This window comes from Schistocerca piceifrons, chromosome 4 (assembly GCF_021461385.2).
Source record: "Schistocerca piceifrons isolate TAMUIC-IGC-003096 chromosome 4, iqSchPice1.1, whole genome shotgun sequence".
NCBI lineage: Eukaryota > Metazoa > Arthropoda > Insecta > Orthoptera > Acrididae > Schistocerca > Schistocerca piceifrons.
The window spans coordinates 501,047,768-501,075,527 of record NC_060141.1 but is presented as its reverse complement, the minus strand read 5'-3'; the positions used below and the strand labels follow the sequence as shown (position 1 = coordinate 501,075,527).

Here is a 27,760-nt window from a genome sequence, read left to right as displayed (position 1 = left end):
AACTGACTTGGGCTACACTGTAAGTAAGGCAAATGCCATACCATAATTGCAACAAAAGTGTCCTAAGGCAGATTCATGCTTCAACTTACTGATTAGTGATAAAGGCCTAATTGTGACGAGTGAGTTACATAAATTCAATAAATTATCAGAAAAACATTCAATAACGGATTTTAGCATCTCATAAAATGTCCATACAGAATAACTTTTTTTAAAATCCTCAAATATGGGAAATCTCTCACAATACAGGACAGCTGGCAACTATGTCCTGATAAGAAGAGGTAGAATCATAATACTGAAGTAAAAGATAATATTTCTTGCTGTCATAAAATCATAAAAATAGCAAGGAAGACTTCTACTTGCTTACATATTTTGGAAACTGCTTTTTCAACCTATTGAATTACTGTATTTACTCGAATCTAAGCCTCACTTTTTTTCTGGTTTTTGTAATCCAAAAAAGCGCCTGCGGCTTAGAATCGAGTGCAAAAAGGAAGTTCTGAAAAATGTTGGTAGGTGCCGCCACAACTAATTTCTGTCGTTGAATATATGCAGCGCTTCGCAGGCACAAAGATAAATACTGGCACCAAAACCTCTGCGTCAGTAAATAAACTAAAAAAAGGAGGAAGACGAGCTTTCTTTCTCTGCCCTGAGTTTCGACCACTGCCTTTTCATACATTATCCAACGAAGTAAATACAAATTCCGTATTGTTCATCTTCGAATGTAGCAGCATTTCAATGTACTATGAAAATCCGACTGGCAAGACTGTTTGGGAATCATTTACATTCTGTCTGCCAAACTAGAGTGAGACAACAGCAAACGCGGAAGAATATACATGTCATGTGATGTTTATATTCGTATTATTCTTATGCCGAATAGTCAGTCAGTCAGTCAGAAATGAAGCGCGGCAATTGATTAGATTTTTAAATTTAAGATGATTCTAATTTCTGTGCAGAATGTAATGTACTAAAGAGGCATCTGCAAAGGTTTTCAAACGGAGAAAAATTTTCACTATACTCTCGTTCAGAACATCTTCTCTCATACGCAGTCTATTATTTGGTTCTTGTTGATCATTATCAAAGAAAGCAGCAGTGTAAGTTACAACAAATAGCAGTCTCTTGCCATTGTTTCGCTAATGAGCCGATTCCTCTCTCTCTCTCTCTCTCTCTCTCTCTCTCTCTCTCTCTCTCTCTCTCTCTCTCTCTCTTTTAAAAGCGGCGGTAGTGCGCACAAAAGCAAGCCATGTCGCGAGCAGTGACAGGTCGTAAACACTCATTATCAGAAAGCGACACACAATGCATGACACAGAACAGTAATGCATTTTCAGCTTTGAGTGACGTAAACACCTATAACAAAGAGAACGGCACTTATCAGATCAAAGAAAAATAAGCAATCAATTCAAACCAGATGAAGCACGTGAAAAAGGAAGGGTACCCGTATAAATACGGACGGAGTGCCTGATGCATAGCAACGGCTACCTGGTAAAGCTTAAGTATTAAGCCTATGACTCGAACCAAACTACTATAGCTGTATCGTCATTCATTCGACCTAAATTGTGTCTCATATTACAATGGACCAACTTTGTTTCGATTTGGAAGTGCGGTCTAAACTTTTCTCTCTCCTTGAAATTCCAGTCTCAGATTTCAGGTGCGACTTAGATCTGGTAAATTTTTTTTCCTCGATTTCGAGTCTCATTTTTCAGGTGCGGCTTAGATTTGAGTGCGTCTTAAATTCGAGTAAATACGGTACTATTTTTTTAAGCTGCCTGGCCTCTTCTTTGACCTCATTTAACACAGGAAATAAACAGGATGAGCAGGCAAGGCAAGACAAAATGGCTGCAGACAAAATTTGTAAAAAATGACATCAGGAGGACTTATTGAGCAATAGGAAAGTCAAAACAACCTCTGGTGAAATTGAAAGGAAGGGTGTCAGGATTAAGAGTGCAATAGGAATTCCAATGTTAAGTACAGAGAGAGAGTGGATAGGTCGAAAATTTACACTGAAGGTCTCTATAGGGGGAGATTTGTTTGATGAAATGACTGTATGAAATGAGAGTTGACATAGAAGATACAGGGAATCCAACATTTAGGGGTAGAGTTTAATAGCACTTCATCATAAACGCCATCAAGTAAGACAGGAATGAACGATAAAATTCCTTTGGAATTTCTTAAATCACTGGGGAAACTGGTGACCAAAGGACTATTCCAGTTAATACATAGATTAGATTAGATTAGATTAGATTTACTTTCATTCCAATTGATCCGTAGTGAGGAGGTCCTCCAGGATGTGGAACATGTCAGAAAAACAACAATACATGACAAATATTTAAACTAAAACAAATAAGCTAATGTACCATTCCACAGGTCCCAAGTGGAATGATCGTCATTTTTTAATGAACACTAAGAGTCATTTTACAAATACTATTGCACTGAATTTAAAATAAAAAAGTTTTTTATTTATTTATAAGGTAAGAAACATGTAATACAACTACTGTAATACTTATTTACAATGAACACATTACTGCACTGAAATGGTGCAGAAGTTAGATTATACTTACACACACACACACACACACACACACACACACACACACACACACACACACAAATTTTCAGTGAACACATTACTGCACTGAAATTGTGCAGAAGTTATGTTGTACTTATATACAAATCAGTTGGTTTTCCTCAGAAATTCATCAATGGAGTAGAAGGAGTTGGCCACCAATAAATCCTTTAGGCTTCTCTTAAACTGAATTTCATTGGTTGTTAAGCTTTTTATGGCTGCTGGCAAGTTATTGAAAATGTGTGTTCCTGAATAATGCACACCTTTTTGTACAAGACTAAATGACTTTAAATCCTTGTGAAGATTATTCTTATTTCTAGTATTGATTCCATGAATTGAGCTGTTGGTTTGAAAAAGTGATATATTTTTAATGACAAATTTCATTAAGGAATAAATATATTGGGAAGCTGTAGTTAGTATCCCTAGTTCCCTAAACAGGCTTCTGCAGGATGTTCTTGAGTTCACACCACATATAATTCTTACTGCACGTTTTTGTGCCCGGAAAACTTTAGCTTGGCTTGATGAATTACCCCAGAAAATAATCCCATATGACATTATGGAATGAAAGTAAGCATAGTATGCCAGCTTTTTCATTTTTATATCCCCTATGTCTGACAAAATTCGCATTGCAAACAGAGATTTGTTAAGACGCTTCAGCAGTTCTGTGGTGTGCTCCTCCCAGTTGAATTTATTATCAAGCTGTAATCCCAAGAATTTAACACCGTCCACTTCTTCTATCTTCTTGTCATCATATGTTAGACATATACTCTTGGGACACCCCTTACAAGTTCTGAACTGCATGTAGTGTGTTTTTTCAAAGTTTAGTGACAAAGAATTGGCTAGGAACCAGTGATTAATGTCTACAAATATTTTATTGGCTGATCTTTCTAAGACTACACTTGATTTGCTATTTATTGCAATGTTTGTATCATCAGCAAACAAAACAAACTTGGCATCTGGTAATGTTACTGATGAAAGGTCATTGATATACACAAGAAAAAGTAAGGGCCCCAAAATGGAACCTTGTGGGACCCCACATGTAATTAGTTCCCAGTTGGATGATGCCTGATAGCTTGATACATGTCTCTTTCCTAATAACACCCTTTGTTTCCTGCCAGTGATATAAGATTTGAACCATTTTGCAGCATTTCCTGTTACACTATAATATTCTAGTTTACTTAAAAGGATATTGTGATTTACACAGTCAAATGCCTTTGACAGATCACAAAATATACCAGTTGCCTGCAATTTTTTGTCTAATGAATTAAGTACATTTTCACTGTAAGTGTAGATAGCCTTCTCAATATCAGAACCTTTTAGAAATCCAAACTGTGACTTTGACAGTATGTTATTTGAGATAAGATGGTTATAAAGACGACTGTACATTACTTTTTCGAAAATTTTTGAGAATGCTGGCAACAGTGAAATTGGACGGAAATTTGATGCTATTTCTTTATCTCCCTTCTTAAACAGTGGCTTAACTTCAGCATATTTCAGCCATTCGGGAAATATTCCACTGATAAATGACTGGTTACACAGATAGCTTAATATGTTACTTAGCTCAGAATCACATTCTTTAATTAACTTTGTTGATATTTCATCATACCCACTAGATGTTTTTGATTTTAAAGATTTTATGATGGACATTATTTCTGTTGGGGTAGTGAGGGTCAAATTCATATTATGGAAGTTACTTGAAATGTCTGGTCTAAGGTAATCCATAGCAGCATCTACCGAACCTGACAACCCCATCTTTTCAGTAACTTATAAAATGTTTGTTAAAAAGTTCTGCAACACTATACACATCTGTCACCAATGCATCATTTACTCTTAATGCTATTTGTTCCTCTTCATGTCTGGTTCTACCGGTCTCCTCCTTCACTATATCCCATATTGTCTTTATTTTGTTATCTGATATGACTATCTTTTCCTTGTAATATATTTGCTTTGACATCCGTATTACAGTCTTTAATATTTTGCAGTATTTCTTATAATGTGCTATAGCATCAACATTGGAAATGTTTCGGATTGACAGATACAGTTTTCTTTTTGTTTTACAAGATACCCCTATTCCTCGAGTAATCCATGGCTTCTTTGTAGACTTTGCTCTAACCTTGGTAAGTTTTGGGGGAAAGCAGTGTTCAAATAAGGTAAGCACTTTATTAGCAAAAATGTTATATTTTTCATTCATGCCATGAGCACTGTAAACATCAGTCCAGTGAATGTCTCTGAGGAGTGTCCTGAAATAATCAATTTTTGGCTTTCTGATTACCCTCGTGAGCTCAGATTTAACAGATTTTATATCCTGTTCAGTATTAACATTTAACAGAAGGAACTGCATGTCATGGTCTGAGAGGCCATTGACTATTGGTTTTGTAATATAATTTTGTTCATTTGACTTTTCTATAAAGATATTATCAATGGCTGTTTGTGAGCAAGTGGTTATCCTAGTGGGGAACTTTACTGTGGGAATTAAGTTGAATGATAGTGTTACTAACTCAAATAGGTTCTTATTGGGAGAGTCTTTAAGGAAATCTACATTGAAATCACCAGCAACCACTATTTCTTTGTTTTTGGTTGTTAAATGGGCCAGTACAGCTTCAAGGTGGTTTACAAACAGATTAAAGTTACCTGCAGGTGCTCGATATACACTTAATATTATGAAAGATTTTTTGTGAAAATCTAATTCTGTTGCACATGCTTCCATATGCTGTTCTAGGCAAAATTTATGAATGTCTATGTTCTTAAATTTATGACAGTTCCTGATGAATGTGGCAACTCCTCCTTTCTCCATTTCTGATCTACAATAGTGAGATGCTAACCTAAACCCTGTAACACTTAAAAGTTCTATACCAGTGGTCACATGATGTTCAGAGAGGCAGATTATGTCAGCTGGGTTTGAAGACTCTAATTCATCTATGCAGATAGTTAATTCATTAATTTTATTTCTCAGTCCTCGAATATTTTGATGCAATAAAGATAGCTGACATTTCACATTGACTGACTTAAAATTGGATGGAGTTAAAATATCTGCTGACAGTTGAAAATTCTTAACCAATGGCTGTTTATGTTGATGTAATAAGCTGGAATTATGTTTTTTGATTTCTTTCTCAAACTGAAGGTTTGTCTCAGTTCTAACCTCTCTTAAAATTTGTTTTCTTTCTGTCCTCCCTACCCTAAAAAAGGGTCTTTTCTGAATCCTATAACCACTGGTATTTTACCACTCATGACAGTGCCTCCCCCCTTTAACTTTCCTGCTATTTCCCCAGCCAATTTACCCTTCCCCTTCCTGTTGAGGTGAAGGCCATGCCTAGTATAATCCCACCTACTGACAGAATCAACATGAACCACACCAATGTGTGACCCCGCACCCGACATGAGCAGCCGTTCCAGCTCCAAATTAACTCTCTTGACAGAAGAGTTCAAATGAGGTCGGTCATGGCGCCCAAGAACAGATACAAACTCAACACTGGTATGCCTCGATGCTGATGCAATCTTCGCCAGGTCACACTCTATGCTGTACCCAGGATCTCTGTCAATACTGTTACCTGCCCCACCCACTATAACCACGGTGTCTTCCTTAGTGAAATCTTTGCAAAGTGATCCTAAATCCTCTGTCACCTGCTCCAGACCAGCACTAGGTTTAAAAAAATTGGTGACCTGGTATTCTGATCCTAGTTCATCCTGCAAGAGTTGGCCAACACCTCTTCCATGGGAACTACCTAACAACAACACTTTCTTTCTCTTTACTGATTTCCCTACATTCTTACTTTTCAATTTGCTGCTGAAAGTTTGTTGTGCCCTGTCTACACCTGTAACTGCTTGAGGCTCACCAGCTTCTAACTGAAGCAACAGGTCAAATCTATTTTCCACATTCACCATAAAGCTGTCAGACAAAGTTCTAGGCCTGTTCCTCCTGTTGCCTGTTGCCACTTCCCACCTCTCTTTACCCTTCTCCCTCCTTAACCTGTCAAGATCTCCCCTGGCCTTGTCTAACTCAGCCTGAAGGGCAGCAATTTTCCCCTCCTGTTCCAGTATCTTCCTATCTCTACTACAAATCCTACAAAGCCACTGATGAGTCTCATTTACTTCCCCTATTCCCACGCCACTACAGTCACCCACATGGAAAAAACTACAGCACCCATCACACCAAAGCCCCGACCTAACAATTCTACGGCAAGTCAAGCACTTTTCACTCATGATAAACGTAATAATTTATTAAGAATAAGAATCTACAAGCCTGCTGACGTACTATCGGACTCTGGAAAAATATCATCCACATAATCCTGAAGATAACAAGGGCAGGTAAGTGTTATAGCCATCACATAAACTGCTTAACAGCTCATGCACCCAAGTTTCTGACAAGAATATTATACAGAAGAATGGAAAAGAAAATTGAGGATCTGTTAGATGATGATCAGTCTGGCTTACAGTAATGTAAGGACACCAGAGAGGCAGTTCTGACATTGTGATGATTAATGGAAGCAAGACTGAACAAAAATTAAGACTGTTCATAGGATTCGTTGGCCTGGAAAAAGTGTTTGACAATGTAAAATGGTGCAAGATGTTTGAAATTCTTAGAAAAATAGGAGTAAGCCATAGGGAAAGATGGATAATACACAATAAGTACAAGAATCAAGAGGGTACAATCATAATGGAAGACCAAGGATGAAACGCTCAGATTACAAAGAGTGTAAGAGAGGGATATATATTTCACCCCTATTCTATACATAAAAGAAGCAATGGAAGAAATACAAGAGAGGTTCAAGAGTGGGATTAAAATTCAGGGCAAAAGTATATCATTCACAAGATTAACAAATGACAATGCTGTTCTCAGTGAAAGTGAAGAAGAATTATAGGATATGCTGAAATGAATGAACAGTCAAATGAGTCCAGAATATGGATTCAGAGTAAACTGAAGAATGATGAAAGTAATGCTAACTAACAGAAATGAGATTAATGATAAACTTAACTTTATAACTGAGGACCATGTAGCAGATGGAGTTGAGGAATTCTGCTATCTTGAAAGCAAAATAACATGACAAACAAAACAAAGAGGACATAAAAAGCACATCATCACAGGCAAAGAGGGCATTCCTGGCCAAGAGGAGCCTGCCCTCAAACACCAGCTTTAATTTGAAGAAAAAATATCTGAGACTGTATGTTTGGAGCCCCCCCATGAACCATGGACCTTGCCGTTGGTGGGGAGGCTTGCGTGCCTCAGCGATAAAGATAGCCGTACCGTAGGTGCAACCACAACGGAGGGGTATCTGTTGAGAGGCCAGACAAACGTGTGGTTCCTGAAGAGGGGCAGCAGCCTTTTCAGTAGTTGCAAGGGCAACAGTCTGGATGATTGACTGATCTGGCCTTGTAACAATAACCAAAACGGCCTTGCTGTGCTGGTACTGCGAACGGCTGAAAGCAAGGGGAAACTACAGCCGTAATTTTTCCCGAGGGCATGCAGCTTTACTGTATGATTAAATGATGATGGCGTCCTCTTGGGTAAAATATTCCGGAGGTAAAATAGCCCCTCATTCGGATCTCCGGGCGGGGACTACTCAAGAGGATGTCGTTATCAGGAGAAAGAAAACTGGCGTTCTATGGATCGGAGCGTGGAATGTCAGATCCCTTAATCGTGCAGGTAGGTTAGAAAATTTGAAAAGGGAAATGGATAGGTTAAAGTTAGATATAGTGGGAACCAGTGAAGTTCGGTGGCAGGAGGAACAAGACTTCTGGTCAGGTGACTACAAGGTTATAAACACAAAATCAAATAGGGGTAATGCAGGAGTGGTTTAATAATGAATAGGAAAATAGGAATGCGGGTAAGCTACTACAAACAGCATAGTGAACGCATCATTGTGGCCAAGATAGATACGAAGCCCACACCTACTACAGTAGTACAAGTTTATATGCCAACTAGCTCTGCAGATGACGAAGAAATTGAAGAAATGTACGATGAAATAAAAGAAATTATTCAGATAGTGAAGGGAGACGAAAATTTAATAGTCATGGGTGACTGGAATTCGAGTGTAGGAAAAGGGAGAGAAGGAAACGTAGTAGGTGAATATGGATTGGGGGTAAGAAATGAAAGAGGAAGCCGCCTGGTAGAATTTTGCACAGAGCACAACATAATCATAGCTAACACTTGGTTTAAGAACCATGAAAGAAGGTTGTATACATGGAAGAACCCTGGAGATACTAAAAGGTATCAGATAGATTATATAATGGTAAGACAGAGATTTAGGAACCAGGTTTTAAATTGTAAGACATTTCCAGGGGCAGATGTGGACTCTGACCACAATCTATTGGTTATGAACTGTAGATTAAAACTGAAGAAACTGCAAAAAGGTGGGAATTTAAGGAGATGGGACCTGGATAAACTGAAAGAACCAGAGGTTGTACAGAGTTTCAGGGAGAGCATAAGGGAACAATTGACAGGAATGGGGGAAAGAAATACAGTAGAAGAAGAATGGGTAGCTTTGAGGGATGAAGTAGTGAAGGCAGCAGAGGATCAAGTAGGTAAAAAGACGAGGACTAGTAGAAATCCTTGGGTAACAGAAGAAATATTGAATTTAATTGATGAAAGGAGAAAATATAAAAATGCAGTAAATGAAGCAGGCAAAAAGGAATACAAACATCTCAAAAATGAGATCAACAGGAAGTGCAAAATGGCTAAGCAGGGATGGCTAGCGGACAAATGTAAGGATGTAGAGACTTATCTCACTAGGGATAATATAGATACTGCCTACAGGAAAATTAAAGAGACCTTTGGAGATAAGAGAACGACTTGTATGAATATCAAGAGCTCAGATGGAAACCCAGTTCTAAGCAAAGAAGGGAAAGCAGAAAGGTGGAAGGAGTATATAGAGGGTCTATACAAGGGCGATGTACTTGAGGACAATATTATGGAAATGGAAGAGGATTTAGATGAAGATGAAATGGGAGATATGATACTGCGTGAAGAGTTTGACAGTGCTCTGAAAGAGTCGAAACAAAGCCCTGGGAGTAGACAACATTCCATTGGAACTACTGACGGCCTTGGGAGAGCCAGTCCTGACAAAACTCTACCATCTGGCGAGCAAGATGTATGAAACAGACGAAATACCCTCAGACTTCAAGAAGAATATAATAATTCCAATCCCAAAGAAAGCAGGTGTTGACAGATGTGAAAATTACCGAACAATCAGTTTAATAAGCCACAGCTGCAAAATACTAACACGAATTCTTTACAGACGAATGGAAAAACTAGTAGAAGCCGACCTCGGGGAAGATCAGTTTGGATTCCGTAGAAACACTGGAACACGTGAGGCAATACTGACCTTACGACTTATCTTAGAAGAAAGATTAAGGAAAGGCAAACCTACATTTCTAGCATTTGTAGACTTAGAGAAAGCTTTTGACAATGTTGACTGGAATACTCTGTTTCGAACTCTAAAGGTGGCAGGGGTAAAATACAGGGTGCGGCAGGCTATTTACAATTTGTACAGAAACCAGATGGCAGTTATAAGAGTCGAGGGACATGAAAGGGAAGCTGTGGTTGGGAAGGGAGTAAGACAGGGTTGTAGTCTCTCCCCGATGTTATTCAATCTGTACATTGAGCAAGCAGTAAAGGAAACAAAAGAAAAATTCGGAGTAGGTATTAAAATCCATGGAGAAGAAATAAAAACTTTGAGGTTCGCCGATGACATTGTAATTCTGTCAGAGACAGCAAAGGACTTGGAAGAGCAGTTGAACAGAATGGACAGTGTCTTGAAAGGAGGATATAAGATGAACATCAACAAATGCAAAACGAGGATAATGGAATGTAGTCGAATTAAGTCGGGTGATGCTGAGGGAATTAGATTAGGAAATGAGACACTTAAAGTAGTAAAGCAGTTTTGCTATTTGGGGAGCAAAATAACTGATGATGGTCGAAGTAGAGAGGACATAAAATGTAGACTGGCAATGGCAAGGAAAGCGTTTCTGAAGAAGAGAAATTTGTTAACATCGAGTATAGATTTAAGCGTCAGGAAGTCATTTCTGAAAGTATTTGTATGGATTGTAGCCATATATGGAAGTGAAACATGGACGATAAATAGTTTGGACAAGAAGAGAATAGAAGCTTTCGAAATGTGGTGCTACAGAAGAATGCTGAAGATTAGATGGGTAGACCACATAACTAATGAGGAAATATTGAATAGGATTGGGGAGAAGAGAAGTTTGTGGCACAACTTGACCAGAAGAAGGGATCGGTTGGTAGGACATGTTCTGAGGCATCAAGGGATCACCAATTTAGTATTGGAGGGCAGTGTGGAGGGTAAAAATCGTAGAGGGAGACCAAGAGATGAATACACTAAGCAGATTCAGAAGGATGTAGGCTGCAGTAGGTACTGGGAGATGAAGAGGCTTGCTCAGGATAGAGTAGCATGGAGAGCTGCATCAAACCAGTCTCAGGACTGAAGACCACAACAACAACAACAACAACAACAACATGTTTGGAGCACAGAATTCTATGGTAGATAATCATGGACTGTGGGAAAACCAGAAAAAAGAGAATTGAACCATTTGCAATGTATTGCTATAGAAAGTTGTGTCCGCCCCGGTAGCAGAGTGGTCCGCGTGACAGACTGTCAATCCTAAGGGCCCGGGTTCGATTCCCGGCTGGGTCGGAAATTTTCTCCGCTCAGGGACTGGGTGTTGTGTTGTCCTAATCATCATCATTTCATCCCCATCGACGCGCAGGTCGCCGAAGTGGCGTCAAATCGAAAGACCTGCACCAGGCGAACAGTCTACCCGACGGGAGGCCCTAGCCACACAACATTTCCATTTCCATAGAAAGTTGTCAAAAATTTTATGGACTAATACAATTAGGAATGAAGAAGTTCTCCATAAAATCAGTGAAGTAAGAAACATTCGGAAAACACTGAAAAGAAGAAGGAGCAGGATGACAGAACATGTGTTAAGACGTCAGGGATAACTTGCATGGTACTAGAGGGAGCTATAGAGGGTAGAAACTGGAAGGTAAGAGAGATATTGGAATATATCCAACAAACAATTAAGGATGTAGGTTGCAAGTGCTACTCTGAGCTGATGAGGTTGGCACAAGGGAAATTTATGGCAAGCCACATTGAACTGGTCACGACTGTTGCTTTTCTGGGGTTGGTGATCTTATCTGTCACTTCACTGTACTCCATGCTGCTGAAATGTTAATCTATGAGTTTAAGTGCAGTAACTGACATTTTAATAACTGTCTGTATTATACTAGATTAATTTTTCTAGTGCACAAAAACAATAGGATTTCTATTTGTCCTATCTATTGCATGTATAAAGTTTCCTTTTCTGTTTGCAAGTTACTTTAATCCATGGTGTGTTCTTTTCCTATTTTATATTTCCTTTCAATGTAATTTTTATTTATATTGTTTGGAAACATTTCGTAATTTTCTCCATAGTTTGTCTGCCTGAATTCCATGGAAGTTTCTGTGTGCTGTGTAGTGCTATGTTGTTTTTCTTAATTCTTTATTGTTATCCGAGCATGCATTCAGTGCCAGGGACAACATTTATTTCTTTACTTCCAGATTTGTCTATGAAGACTTGTGTATCATTCCCTTGCTCAATACAAACTGGAAAACTTACTGTTGAAGTAAAAGTTGTGGAGCAAAATAATTACTTCTAAACCAATTATGCTTCCAGAATATGTCAATAATCATACACTGCAAGCAATACATTTTATTAACTATTTCTTTGTGTCCACAGAAAGCTTAGTACAGAATTATGTTGCTATGCTTATAAAACTAATGTGAAATTTTGTACATACAGATGGTGTTCATCTAAAGAGAAGAAGTCAGTTGCAAAATAATCTTTCAAATAAAAAAAATAATACAATGCAATGCATTCTTTAATAGTAACAAACTGCACTGAGTAAATGTTTTAATACATAATTGAGATTAGATATTACTGATTTCACTGTTATGTATGTTTAGCTACTATTTTGTATTAAGGTGGGAAATGATTTTTTATTTCAAAATATGTGGCATACTGAAATAAATGCAGACAACTCAAGTATTAAACAAAGTAATTAATCAATGAAGAATTGAACACATTTTTGGTTTAATGTTTTTACCCGAAGCAAAGCATTGTGTAATTTTTTTACACACTAGCAAGAACATTGCAATATATGTTATCTGCAGGAGGATAAATAAATAAAAGCATAACAGAAAAAATGTCACCAGAAAATAAGTTTCTCACAACTTTTCAATATGAGAGCACTGTATCTGTAGAAGTATGTAACTTTTGTGTAATTTAATTCTGGTAGCCATAGGAAGTGTATTGTTTTTTATGATGTGCATTCAGTGAAAACATTTAGAATCCAAAATATTACAATTGAAATAATATTGTTTTCAAAAGGTAATCAGTTTTGTAGCATATAAAATTTTTAATTGCTGTGACACAAAATGCACAGACTTCTTTGTGATACAGGCCAATTCTGAGTAATTCTGTGTGTTTTGTTGTATTCTAAACTATTTCTACTGTTTGATTCTAGAAATGAATTAATAAAAATGTTGTCTGTGGAATTTTTCAGTCACACTTCACACAACAGTTAAAAATCCAATATCAAGTAATTACCTGAATTACGTACTCCAGTGGGAATATAAAAGGAGACACATGTTATGTGGAATAAAGGCAGCAGAGAGAGAATGCTGAAAGCGACTGCTGTCACAGAGCAATAGCAACTGACATCACTGCGACCGACACACAAGGAAGACGGAAGGGCAGGCATAATCCTATTTTATCAGGTTACTGGGATGTGTAAATTGGATGTAGAGTTCAGTATGGCTTCTCTTGGAGCTCAGAGGTGACTGAAGTGGCTCCCAGTGTCAGTGCACAAGACACAAATGTTTCAGTAATGTGAATTAGTTCTGAGTATTGTATACAGTTTGGAAATTTAATAATTACAGCATATCACGAACTGCATGTGAAAAATACAATCTTGAAAGAAAGATACAAGAAGGACAATTAATGAGAAAAACACAAAGAATGAAGAGCTTTGGCTTCATAATGTGAATTTTTGTATGTTTACTATTCATTATCCGTACAGTTCCAGTTCTCCAATCTTCTATGCAATGTTTCAAATAAAAACTCTATTTTAGCAATACTAACAAACAGGCACTTGTATTCATGTCACAGTCTTAGCTACGTATGCAACCATTGCACTCTTATACGAGTTCTATCAACAAATAAAGAATGGTTTTTAATCATTGAATAATATTATAATTCAGCACAAAATATTACTTGTGAATTTAGCATCATACATTTTCTGTGCCTCATAACTAAACACCCTAAAGTAAGATTTCCCCACAATCATGGTTGCATGGCAGTTTTTTTTTTGGATTTCAAAGTATTATCTAAAACTATGCTAACAGCATGCTCTATTAACAATGTCATGAATCTGCAAAACTAAGTAAAACCAAAATTCTATTTCCAACTCCATCCCCCTCCTCCTACCAAAAACATACATATACATTAAAAAATAAATAAAACAACTTATCTCCAAAAACATCCATGCCATCAATTAGTAAAAGGCACATAAATCAAAGTAATATATATTTTTACTTGGGACTAAGGGAAATACATTACGATTAGGTGTGTTCTTTATCTGGGAAGCAAGAATAATTATAATATTAATATTTAAAAATGCCATAGAATTAGCAGCCATGGATGAATGGCACAAATTTTAACAACTGAATTGGCTTGTTATACTAAGATCATTTCACATTATTGCTATCAAAATCTGATGACAATAAAATCACATAACGTATTTTTCACATTTAAGGTGAAAAGCTAATGTACATCCTATGTAATGTAAAATTCTTCATTAACTTTTACCATCTCATCACAAAATCAAATGTCAAAAAATGTAATGCAACCTATTTAATCTTTTCCAGTGCAATCAATAGATGGTGGAGGGCCCACTTACGAATAAAATGGCGTTAGCCACAGGGAAATCCTGTACTTTGATAGAACAGCACACTCACTGAATAAATTATAGGAAAAAATGAATTGATCTAAGTAACTAGCAGTTGATTCTCAATCTTTAAAATGCTGGTCATGAGCAATACTTCAGCATTTCATTTTCAACATTACTGAAAAAGACACATCAGAGGTGTGATACAAAACTTCTTGCTGTGCATTATTGTAACTACTTACAAAAATGAACTGCATTAAAGACTGTGCTAAAGAAATGAATACAAATGAAATTGGCTTTGCCTTCACTCTTCATCTCCATCATGCATCATACATATCAAAATTAGTTGTATTCAACTTCCTTCTTTAAACATGATTAGTCATGCCATTATTATAGTCTGTATGCAGCATCTCTTTTCTCTTTTAGGTCTGACACTGAGAGGTTCTCTTCTTCTTCTTCTCCTTCTTCTCTCATGTGTTCTACTATCCACTTTAGTTTTCTATAAGCTCATTTTAATACAGTATTGCTAATGGTATTTTTTTCCAATTACATTGCCATTCAGAAGTCAGTACAGTATTTTCAAAAACCTATTGTGAATTACAGTCCAATTAGTAGGCATCCTGTAACTAACTTGTACCTTGTCCTGTAATTTCATACAAAGTCGTAGTAAGAATGACTTGTTTCAGCAGCAGAAATTATGTATGGCACAGTTGAATTGCACAGTTTTCTTCCACTAATATACTGGCACATTTCTACATAGCAACATAAAAGTATGCCTAGTCATGACTAACTCAGCTTCATCAAGCACCTGTATTTCACTTCAGCAGATCCATGAGCAGCTGAACAATTCATCCTCAAATCTTAGAATAATACATGCAAGATATTTTGTACAGTCCTGGATGATGGACACATAATGAAGGATACTGAAAGTACTTTACATTACCATCTTCCATAAACTTGAAGTAGTTTAGGAGATAGAGAAAACTACAAGTTCCATAAACTTAAATTGTCTACCCTCCCAAATCATCACAAGGAAGAACTGACTGAGCTACAAGGGAATCATATCATGAAAAAGTATAGGTATAAGTCACAGTTCTGACACTCTGCTTTCTTACAACAGCACAAAATTAGCAATTAAAAATACCAGCCATGAGTTTTGTTATCTATTTCAGAATCAAAACTGGTTATTTAACTCACACCCAGACAATAATTTAATATCGGTCACATACAGGCATAGAAAACATTTCTTTGGTCATTTCTTAAACTATTTCACTGCTAAAAGATCAGTGCAAGAAAACTGATCCACATATCGATACAAAATCTACACACATTACACAAGCTTACAACAGTCAAGTCTGGCCTCAGCAGCCAGAGACTGTAGTCAGGTGTGTGTGAATTGCATTTGCACGAGTGTGTATGTGAGAGTGAGTGTGAGTGTGTGTGTGTGTGTGTGTGTGTGTGTGTGTGTGTGTGTGTGCGCGCGCGCGCGCGTGTGTGTTTTGTTGTTGTGGTCTTCAGTCCGAAGACTGGTTTGATGCAGCTCTCCATGCTACTCTATCCTGTGCAAGCCTCTTCATCTCTGAATAACATCTTTCTGAATCTGCTTACTGTATCCATCTCTTGGTCTCCCTCTCTGATTTTTACCCCCCAAACTTTCCTCAAATACTTAATTGGTGATCCCTTGCTGTCTCATGTGTCCTATAAACTGAACCCTTCTTCTGGTCAAGTTGCGCCACAAATTTCTCGTCTCCCCAATTCTATTCAGTACTTCCTCATTAGTTACATGATCGACCCATCTGATCTTCAGCATTCTTCTGTAGTACCACATTTAGAAAGTTTCTATTCTGTTTTTATTTAAATTGTTTATCACCCATGTGTGTATTTTATCTAATTCAGATGAAGGCCTTTCTGGCTAAAAGCTTACTTGTTTGCCCATCTTTTTGTTGTGCCCATTTGCGACTCAACATCTCCACTACATGATACGTATCAATCTATTCTTTTCATACTACAGTCCCAAGGTTACAACAGGTCCACAGTAAATATCTGAAGTCTTAATCTTACATACAATCAATCTGAACTATTCCAGACAAGTAAAAAGTGATATATTGGTATCAGAAGCACAGACCGGTTGGCATTCAATAAAGGAAAATTCATGTGAGAAATTCCTAGGCGTTCTCTTGGACATCCTGTAGGATAACATACTGATGTGGCAGCAGCACACAAACAAGTTAACAAAAAAACTAAGATACACCTTCCTTGTATTTATAAATCTGTCTCTGTGTTGACCTGCAGGCAGGATTACCAGCATGCCCCAAGATACAAATTAGGAGTGGGGTGATAGGTATATATGGAGCAAAAGATGCAATTGCACCTCAGTATAGCAGGTCACTGAATGGTGTTATCTTGGACTGATATTGAAATATAATGTCACTTTGACACTCACATCCAGACAGCACCTGAATGTCTGCTGGGAAAATCTAGTGTCTCATTTTGAATGCATAATTTATATACTTCCACTCTGTCTTATGGGAGATGCATCTGAAGTCAAGGTGCAATAATAATATTGTGTGGAGTCAATAACTGAACATCTTGGAGAAGTCTCTTCAGGATGTTCAGATTCTGACACTCATAATATGTCAATACATTTGCACCCTCAGTGCATTTGTGGTTAATAGTAAGAGTGATTTCAGGACAAACCGTGAAATTTACAATCACAGTTCTAAAAGTAAAAATAATTTTGAAATAGACTTTGTATTATAATTTAAAAATTATTCCAGTAAAGCTTGCAAACTTTAGCCTACAGAGCAGATATGGATGGATCGTCTCTGTGAAGAGCTGAAATAATCCTGAAACAAGGGTGTGAGGAATTGTAGTTGATGAAGGCATTAGCAAAACTCTAGCATGGTCAGCTCTCCATGAGTAGCTACTTTATATCCATCAATTCAGACATGAAACTCCCAAGTCAGGTTACAAGTATCAAAAGGAAAATACCTCCAAAAAATTATACAATTCTATCTCATAATTTTGTGTAAAATTACATTTCTGCAATGTCTTTCAAGACACAGCACTGCAGTTCCACTATTCACTGCTCCCATTTTATTTACAACTGATATGTGATTTACACAGAGTGAATGATTGATTACTACAATAACTACTCATGAACATATCGAAATCCTTAAGCGATTATTAAAACAAGACAAAATTTGCTTCAGTATAAATATTTGATGGGAATTCTGGATGTCTATAGATTGTACACTTTATCAGACACTTTAAAGGAAAAAGGAAAAAGAAAGGAAGAAGACAGGAAGATTATCCAACTCATTCTTTGAAACTACTAACACAGTGGCAGCATAGATACTTGTACACAATTTTTTATTTAAATCAATCTATGGACACGTTAAAACCATACTACTACTTTCTTTCTTTCTTTTTTTATCCTACTTTCAGGTGAAGAAATGGAGAAAGTGGGAGACCTGCAGAGGGAGTAGAGAGGAGGCATAACTTTGTGCCACAAGTGTTGTGGGAAGCAGTGAAGAGCAGAAGAGGTAAGCTGCTTCTGGCTTTATGCAGCACCACCAACAAAAGAAACAGGACAAAGTTTTGACACTCATGTAGAGCACCGGTATCAGTTAATATTAGTGTACAGAGCTGAAAAATTCCTTAAATCCCATGTAATCTAAGTTACAATTATTTTCTAAACTACTGAGGCATGTTGTGGTAAAATTTCCACAACATAAATGCCATTTCCAACAAAAACGTGAACTATGGCTGACACTATGTTAAACAAGTTCTTTGACTGCAAATGTACTGATTGCTAATGCAGGGATACTGATTGCCATTTACCATACAATTTATTATTATGGACTAGATTTGAAACTGGATTGAGAATTTCTTGGTAAGGAGAGTGCAGCATTTTACCTTGAAAGACAATTCCATTGCCATCCTAGCTCTTATAAAATCACTGTCATTTTTACCACAATCAGCTGATTTTGGCTGTTTGACATTTTCAAATGTGTACCCCTATATTCATAAACTTACATTGTCACTGACTATAAATTTATAGAAATGTACATATGTCATTTTAGTATATAACTGTTGTCATAGTAAACATGAGTGATAACAACATTCCATACTTGACACTGCTTTAGAATAACATTACCGCCATAGAGGCATATACAGGGTGAGTCACCTAACGTTACCGCTGGATATATTTCATAAACCACATCAAATACTGACGAACCGATTCCACAGACCGAACGTGAGGAGAGTGGCTAGTGTAACTGGTTAATACAAACCATACAAAAATGCACGGAAGTATGTTTTTTAACACAAACCTACATTTTTTTAAATGGAACCACGTTAGTTTTGTTAGCACATCTGAACATATAAACAAATACGTAATCAGTGTCATTTGTTGCATTGTAAAATGTTAATTACATTCGTAGATATTGTAACCTAAAGTTGACGCTTGAAACCTACGACATTCAGTTGCGTGTTGTAACAAACACGGGCCACGGTCGGCAAGCAGCATCTGCAGGGACATGTTTACGATGACGACCGTGTTTACGAGTGTGGCTGTAGTGCACTGCTGTGGTTTGGTCTAGCTGTCGCAGTGTCCGCATGTAGTGCTTGCTGCTATTGTTATTCTGCATTCGTCTCCGCACGCAGACCAACTGCAGTACACCATGTTACCAGACATCTGCGATAGTGTAGTGTTGTAGGAACTGTAACTATGGTGTATTTGAACTCTTAAAAGACGGAGATGATACTCATCTATGGCGAGTGTCGATGAAATGCAGCTCAAGCCCGCAGGGTGTATGCAGAACGGTACCCAGACAGAGAGCATCCAATGTGCCGCACATTGCAAAACATCTACCGCCAACTGTATGCAACAGGTATGGTCGTAGCACGCAAACGGGTCCGTAACAGGCCCATCACAGGAGAAGCGGGTGCAGTTGGTGTGTTGGCTGCTGTTGCCATGAACCCACACATGAGTACATGGGACATTGCGAGAGCCGGTGGACTGAGTCAAAGTAGTGTCATGCGCAAACTGTATTGTCACCGCTTTCACCCGTTTCATGTGTCGCTACATCAGCAATTACATGGTGATGACTTTAATCATTGAGTGCAATTCTGTCAATGGGCATTAACAGAGAATGTGTTGCAGTTCTACCTGTTTACCGATGAAGCGGGTTTCACAAACCACGGGGCAGTGAATCTACGGAACATGCATTACTGGTCCGTGGACAATCCTCGCTGGCTCAGACAGGTAGAGCGACAGCGACCGTGGACTGTAAATGTATAATGCGGAATCATTGGCGACCACCTCATTGGTCCCCGCTTCATTGCAGGGGCCCAAACAGCTGCAACATACATCGCGTTTCTACAGAATGATCTGTCAACGTTGCTCAAAAATGTCCCACTGGAAACGCGTCGATGTATGTGGTATCAGCATGATGGTGCACCTGCACATTCTGCAATTAACACTAGGCTGATCCTTGACAGGATGTTCGACGGGCGTTTCATAGGACGTGGAGGACGCATAAATTGGCCAGCCCGTTCTCCTGATCTTACACCTCTGGACTTCTTTCTGTGGGGTACGTTAAAGGAGAATGTGTACTGTGATGTGCCTACAACCCCAGAGGATATGAAACAACGTATTGTGGCAGCCTGCGGCGACATTACACCAGATGTACTGTGGCGTGTACGACATTCATTACGCCAGAGATTGCAATTGTGTGCAGCAAATGATGGCCACCACATTGAACATCTATTGGCCTGACATGTCGGGACACACTCTATTCCACTCCGTAATTGAAAACGGAAACCACGTGTGTACGTGTACCTCACCCCTCATGGTAATGTACACTCCTGGAAATTGAAATAAGAACACCGTGAATTCATTGTCCCAGGAAGGGGAAACTTTATTGACACATTCCTGGGGTCAGATACATCACATGATCACACTGACAGAACCACAGGCACATAGACACAGGCAACAGAGCATGCACAATGTCGGCACTAGTACAGTGTATATCCACCTTTCGCAGCAATGCAGGCTGCTATTCTCCCATGGAGACGATCGTAGAGATGCTGGATGTAGTCCTGTGGAACGGTTTGCCATGCCATTTCCACCTGGCACCTCAGCTGGACCAGCGTTCGTGCTGGACGTGCAGACCGCGTGAGACGACGCTTCATCCAGTCCCAAACATGCTCAATGGGGGACAGATCCGGAGATCTTGCTGGCCAGGGTAGTTGACTTACACCTTCTAGAGCACGTTGGGTGGCACGGGATACATGCGGACGTGCATTGTCCTGTTGGAACAGCAAGTTCCCTTGCCGGTCTAGGAATGGTAGAACGATGGGTTCGATGACGGTTTGGATGTACTGTGCACTATTCAGTGTCCCCTCGACGATCACCAGTGGTGTACGGCCAGTGTAGGAGATCGCTCCCCACACCATGATGCCGGGTGTTGGCCCTGTGAGCCTCGGTCGTATGCAGTCCTGATTGTGGCGCTCACCTGCACGGCGCCAAACACGCATACAACCATCATTGGCACCAAGGTAGAAGCGACTCTCATCGCTGAAGACGACACGTCTCCATTCGTCCCTCCATTCACGCCTGTCGCGACACCACTGGAGGCGGGCTGCACGATATTGGGGCGTGAGCGGAAGACGGCCTAACGGTGTGCGGGACCGTACCCCAGGAGCAACTGTGTCCCTAATTGGCTGGGAAGCGGCGGTGCGGTCCCCTACGGCACTGCGTAGGATCCTACGGTCTTGGCGTGCATCCGTGCGTCGCTGCGGTCCGGTCCCAGGTCGACGGGCACGTGCACCTTCCGCCGACCACTGGCGACAACATCGATGTACTGTGGAGACCTCACGCCCCACGTGTTGAGCAATTCGGCGGTACGTCCACCCGGCCTCCCGCATGCCCACTATACGCCCTCGCTCAAAGTCCGTCAACTGCACATACGGTTCACGTCCACGCTGTCGCGGCATGCTACCAGTGTTAAAGACTGCGATGGAGCTCCGTATGCCACGGCAAACTGTCTGACACTGACGGCGGCGGTGCACAAATGCTGCGCAGCTAGCGCCATTCGACGGCCAACACCGCGGTTCCTGGTGTGTCCGCTGTGCCGTGCGTGTGATCATTGCTTGTACAGCCCTCTCGCAGTGTCCGGAGCAAGTATGGTGGGTCTGACACACCGGTGTCAATGTGTTCTTTTTTCCATTTCCAGGAGTGTACATGTGCGTCAGAGTGAAAAAGACCAATAAAAAGGTGTTAGCATGTGGACGTAATGTGCTGTTCCAGTCTCTTCTGTACCTAAGGTCCATCACCGTTCTCTTTGGATCCCTACGTAATTCGGTGCTCTCCGATACACACGATCAAACAGCAGAGGAGTGGTACTCAAGCGTCAACTTTAGGTTACAATATCTCCGGATGTAATTAACATTTTACAATACAACAAATGGCACTGATTACGTATTTGTTTATATGTTCAGATGTGCTAACAAAACTAACAGAGTTCCATTTAAAAAAACGTAGGTTTGTGTTAAAAAACATACTTCCGTGCATTTTTTAATGGTTTGTATTAACCTCCCTACCAAGAAATATTCAATCCAGTCAGAAATTTTAATGTAATTGGATAAAAATCTACTTACCATACAGCAACAAGAAAACACACATATAAAAAGTATCAAAGTTCACAAGTTTTCAGAGCCAATCGCTTCTTCTTCTGACAGTAGGGTTGAGGGGGAAGGAAGAGAAGAGTATCAAAGTTCACAAGTTTTCAGAGGCAATGGCTTCTTCTTCTGACAGTAGGGTTGAGGGGGAGGGAAGAGAGGTTAAGAAAGAGGACTGATGGGGTTTAGGAAAAGGGGTTGAATTCACAACAGTTGCCCAAAACCCAAGGTCAGGGGAGACTTTACGGGCTGTAGTGAGAAGGAAGACTGTTGTTGAGGACTACACTGGATGAAATTTGAAAACCTGAGACTTTAAAGGTGGAAGATAGGGTAATAATATGCAAGACTGACATTACTGCCAAAACATCTTGCACAACTTATTAAGAGCTAAAAGCTAACTGCATGTATTTGGTGGAGGTGGGAGGGGGGTGGGGTTGGGAGGGCAGAAGATGGACAGGTCAGAAAATGAAACATGAAGAAAATTAAAAAGAGTGAGGAAAGGGATAGTTACTGTGAAGAAACACAGAGACCAAAGAAATTAATGTAAATTATGGCCAGCTGGGTGTTGAGAACCCAGGAAATGTAGCACCAGTTCCCACCTGTGGGGTTCTGAGAAACTGGTGTCAGGGGAGAAGAATCCAGATTGCATGTGTGGTGTAACAGGCAGATGCACCTGTTATGTAGCAGAGCATGCTCTGCAACAGGGTACTGTGTGTTGCCAGTAGATACCCTCTTCCTACGCACATTCATCTTAACTGATAACGTGATAACAGTCATGCTGATGTAAAGGTCGAACAGTGTTTACATAACAACTTGTATACGTCGTGTCATTTCACAGGTGACTCTCCCTTAGATAGTATACATTTTGCCAGTTACAGGGCTGGTATAGGTGGTGGTAAGAGAGTGCATTGTGCTAGTCTTACAGTGGGGACCTTCACAGGAGTAGGAGCCATAGGGTAGAGAGATGGGTGCAGGAGGAGCATATGGTCTGATAAGGATATTGCACAGATTGGGAGAGTCACAAAAAGCTATTCTAGGTACAGTGGGCAAAATGTCAGACAGATGGACCTCATCTACTGAAATGTTTTCATCTACCTTTCACCTCTCAATAATGTCAAGAGTCACCAGAAATGACACATAGTTTGGATCGCATGTTGAACTATAGATCCCCATACTCCAGTATGATAAGTGGGGTAGATTAGTGACCTGCAAGTTGCCAAAGTGATGTCTAATTGAAGGATTTGGTCCAGGCCAATGAGTCACATAAATTATTATTTACTTGCCACTGTAGCTGTTCTTATGCTGGAACCTGGAAGCTTTAATCAATTTTCACTTTCTACTAAATGACAGAAAGTAATTCTTCCAACAACAGTTACACTAATCTGATGGCGTATGGGAACACCACATCCACAAAAAATGTTCGTACATTTAATCTGATATTGCATAAACTGAATCTGGCAGTACTAATGACAGTTCTGTATAAATCTGCTTGACAGAATGAACCACTGTCAAGGCACCCCTTTATACAATGGCTTTCCGTACTTCTCCAAGCCATGTCATCATAGCACGGAATAACTGCCTAGACAGCAGGTACCAGAACACATAACCAAATTTCCATCATCGTCCTACCTTGCAGACACTGTGGCTATCATCATTTGGCTTCTACATACATGTTGGGTAACACATCACTTTACCAAAAGTGATATGTTACATCACAAACCACACAGCTGTCACTGCTGATATCTTCTTATAGGTCATGGGTGGGAACATATTCATGGTTTTTGGAGGCAGGAATGTTCAACTCCACTTGGTATGAAGTCAACAGATGTTTCCAATGCAATTACCTACTGAAGCTGACATTGAAGTAATCACACTTTTTCACCAGAGACTTTTTGTCACAAGGTGATTTGTCACCAACACACCAACAAAATCTCTAATTAAATTTTTGTAATATTTCAGTAATGTGATATTTTGCATATGTGATAGATTGTGTGTCTCTTATTCATAAGCTATTATAACCCCCATAATTTGCTTCTATCAGTCTGTAATTTCAGAAAACTGTATGCGTACTATGACTCCTCATGTGATTTTGGAAAAGATTCTCACTCAATGAGACTATTAGAACTGTTCAGTGCATTCTTTTTGTCACTTGGTATTCTGTCTCTACTGTGAGTGCAGATTTAAGTCCATTAAACATTACAATTAATGCAATAAACTGTAAAATGGACAAATTATTTTAAAGCTTGCTCACACTTTTAATAAAGTGAATTAATTGAAATATAATTTCCTTGTACTGACTGACACCACAACTTCCACACATCATCATCATCTTACAGCATTCAAAAGTAGCTGGAATTGAAAAAATACAGATGCTTGCTATCATCTGTTGTCACATTAGCTGAGAGAAAATCACTGCTTACTATCATTAAAAAAATTATTCATTTGTTCAACTTGTTCATTAAGAAACACCAGTGCCATGTTTCAAACAAACTGATATGTGAATTTCAGAAGAATAAATTGGTAAGTAAATTTAAATGACAGTAACATTTTTCTTCTTAGTTTGCTTAGGATCTAATTCTATTTCAAGCAGATAAGAAGCTGAGTTTCTGTAACAGAAAGTACTCTTGCTGTTGATTGTAGAGTTCGTGAAAGAAGATCTCTGACAGCTCACAGCACTGTTGAATTACATATCACAGCAGACAAACGCAATAGTCATCTATGGAGCCACAACAGAGCTGAGGTGTCTCCACTGAGATTCACACAAAATCATTTTACATGATTGTTGAGGTAACCAAACAAAGCAGCCATACCAAGCACACTGTAGCCATCAGGGAGCTTCTTTCACTGACTATACCACATATCCACTGCACTAGTAATTGCACCATGTGTGCCATATCTCAACAAGAATAAAATCAGTATCTTGGACTTCCTATTACAGCAGCCTATTTGACATCTTTTCACTGCAAACAGAGTTTGACAAGCCATCTCACCATACTACAATGAAGTTAAGACTTACTCAGTGAGCACAGACAAATTAGTATACATTGCCACTAACACTGCTTCTAGAAACCAACTAACAGTGAGAAACATAGATTTAAGTGATATATTCAGTTTTAAGAAAGATGCATTATCAGTGACTGAAAACAGTAAAACCAAAACGTCTGAAATATATGCAGTTGTTTCTTAAGGGAAGAAAGATATGGAAAACATACATTTTTAAGTCATCACAGCTGGCTACAGAAATGCTGATGTGGTGAGCATGGGAAGAGAGATCAATGATAAAAGATAAAGGCACATAACGTACAGGGAACAGAGCAAACATGCTGAATCAAGTGGATCCAAAGAATTTGTGTATATGGATCTGCAAAGGAAAAGCTGAAGGAAGATTAATTTTTGAAGTTTTATCAAGAGGTAATCTGTTAGAGACAGGATCTGCAAGGGCAGATAGATGAAAGAAGGAAAGACAGAAGACCAGAATAACTTTATTTTCATAACACGTGAGGAAGATAGAAATGAAATTACCAGCAGAATAAAACACAACAGGCAGTAAAAAAAAAGAGCTGCATGGATATGACAGCACTTTTATAATGGGAATTCTGTGCAGAACATCGCAATATAAAAAGAACACAATGTGTGCAAGCAGCAGAAGGGTTACAGCACAAAATAGCTCCAAAGAAGCTGCTAAAGGGCATAATGGCATGCATAAGCTGTGAGAAAGCAATGCTTGGGAATGAATTAATTCAGCATCAGTTATCTCATAAAACCATGACTAATAAAAGCACTCACCTGATATCAGTGTTAAGAAGCTGCGCTCTCCGTAGGATTGCTCTCGCTTGTGAGTTTGTAACTTTGCGAAGACTTTCATTGTTCACAGATAGCAGATAATCTCCAGGAACAATGCGGCCATCTTTCGCCATAGCGCCTCCAGGTGCCACAGACACCACAAGCATTCCATTCACACCCTTGTCCACTGAGTCAATGCTCAATCCTTTTGATAAAAAAATTCTGAATTTAGCTCAAAAAAGATAAATGAGAATGAGAAAGTTAAATTTAAAACACAAAATTTACAACTGCATAAAAATACTAATATTCATGTTGCAAATAATATTGTGAGTGATTACAAAACATCTTAGGATGTCATTCGTATAAGTCTACTTTGATGGAGACACTCACTGAATTGTAGCAAAAGGATGAACCATGAACCAATTTAACTAGTTAAAATCCTCTTTGTGGCAGGCTCTCTGGCACTTGTATTTGACTTACAGCACAAGAAAGTTCAGTAAGTATGACACATCATCATCTGTAATGCAGTGCTATTTCAGCATCCCACTCAGTGTGTGTTGATCATAATCTTGTTCTTATTTCTTTATTGTATTCAGTTACAGCAACAAAACAATTATCCTGCATTTAATGGGCATACTTTATAGTCATTAATTCTGTGCATTACATATTAAACACAACATAGTGTAATTACAGAAAGACAATGAACAAATGAAACATTTATTTACTTCATGTTCTGGTGATTCACGTTGTGAATATGTTACGGGACATGGAACAACGTCAGTTTTACAAGTTTGTTGTGGTTACCTTATATGGTGTTGTGTAAATAATACTAATATATCTCATGTTGAAGAACCTGCAACTTACATTCTTGTACTCAAAAATAGTATTATTTACAAATGTTTACAATAATAAATAGGCATGCACACAAGTAAGAAACTGGGAAAGTATCTGAGTGTTACAGGTACATGGATACTACAGTGAGACTCAGGAACTCTTCTACAGTGTAAAATGACACTTGCCATAGGAATATCTTGGCATTTTTTAAATAAGAACTCGTCATCCACTAAACACTTCATCTGAAAAGGAAAGACATTAATAATCTTACATTGGCTGTACCACACTCCAGTTTATATGCACAGAGTGCATGTTGTATTTTCTTCTAGTATCATGACTATGATTCACATGCTTAGCCAAAATAATCACTTTCTGATAATCTAGTATAACTGAAAAGATAAAAAAATGTACATGCCAAGTGGTTGCACGAGAAAATATCTAAAAATTATGAACATTTGCAAGCTTTAGGAGCCAGTGGCACCTTCTTCTGGCAAAAGGGTTGAACAGGAAGTAAAAAATATGAAAAAAAAGAACTATGAGGTTTAGGAAGTGGAGAGAATTAAGGGAAAGTCACCCAGAACTCCGGGTCAGGGGAGACTTACTGTAAAGGGTGAGAAGGAAAGACTGATTGTTGGGGACTGCACCACAAGAGAGTTTAAAAAACCTGATAGCTCAGAAGTGGAAGGGTAATGAACGAGGCAGAGACTAGTGTCAAAACATAGTGAAAGACTTACTAAGGCCAGTGTATCATAAGTGGCAGGCAAGTGGAGGTGTTGGTTGGTTGGTTTGTTTCAACAGGTGGATGTGTGAGGTGGTGAGGGGGGGGAGTGAGGGGGGGGGGGGAAGAAGAATAGACAGATTAGAAAGTGAAACACATAGAAAATAAGAAAGGAATACTTACTGAAAATAAATGCTGTAATTGAAGAAATTAATGTAAATTAAAAGCTGGAGGATGACAA

General features: G+C 38.9%; 1 protein-coding gene across 1 annotated transcript in view; it reads right to left on the bottom strand.

The window, feature by feature from the left end:
* LOC124795948 (multiple PDZ domain protein) overlaps positions 1–27,760 on the bottom strand; it is a 1,551,599-nt gene that overhangs the window by 1,185,501 nt on the left and 338,338 nt on the right. The window contains exon 4 of the mRNA XM_047260028.1: positions 25,971–26,172. Coding sequence (XP_047115984.1) covers positions 25,971–26,172 — 202 coding nt within the window. The remainder of the gene's footprint in view (positions 1–25,970; positions 26,173–27,760) is intronic.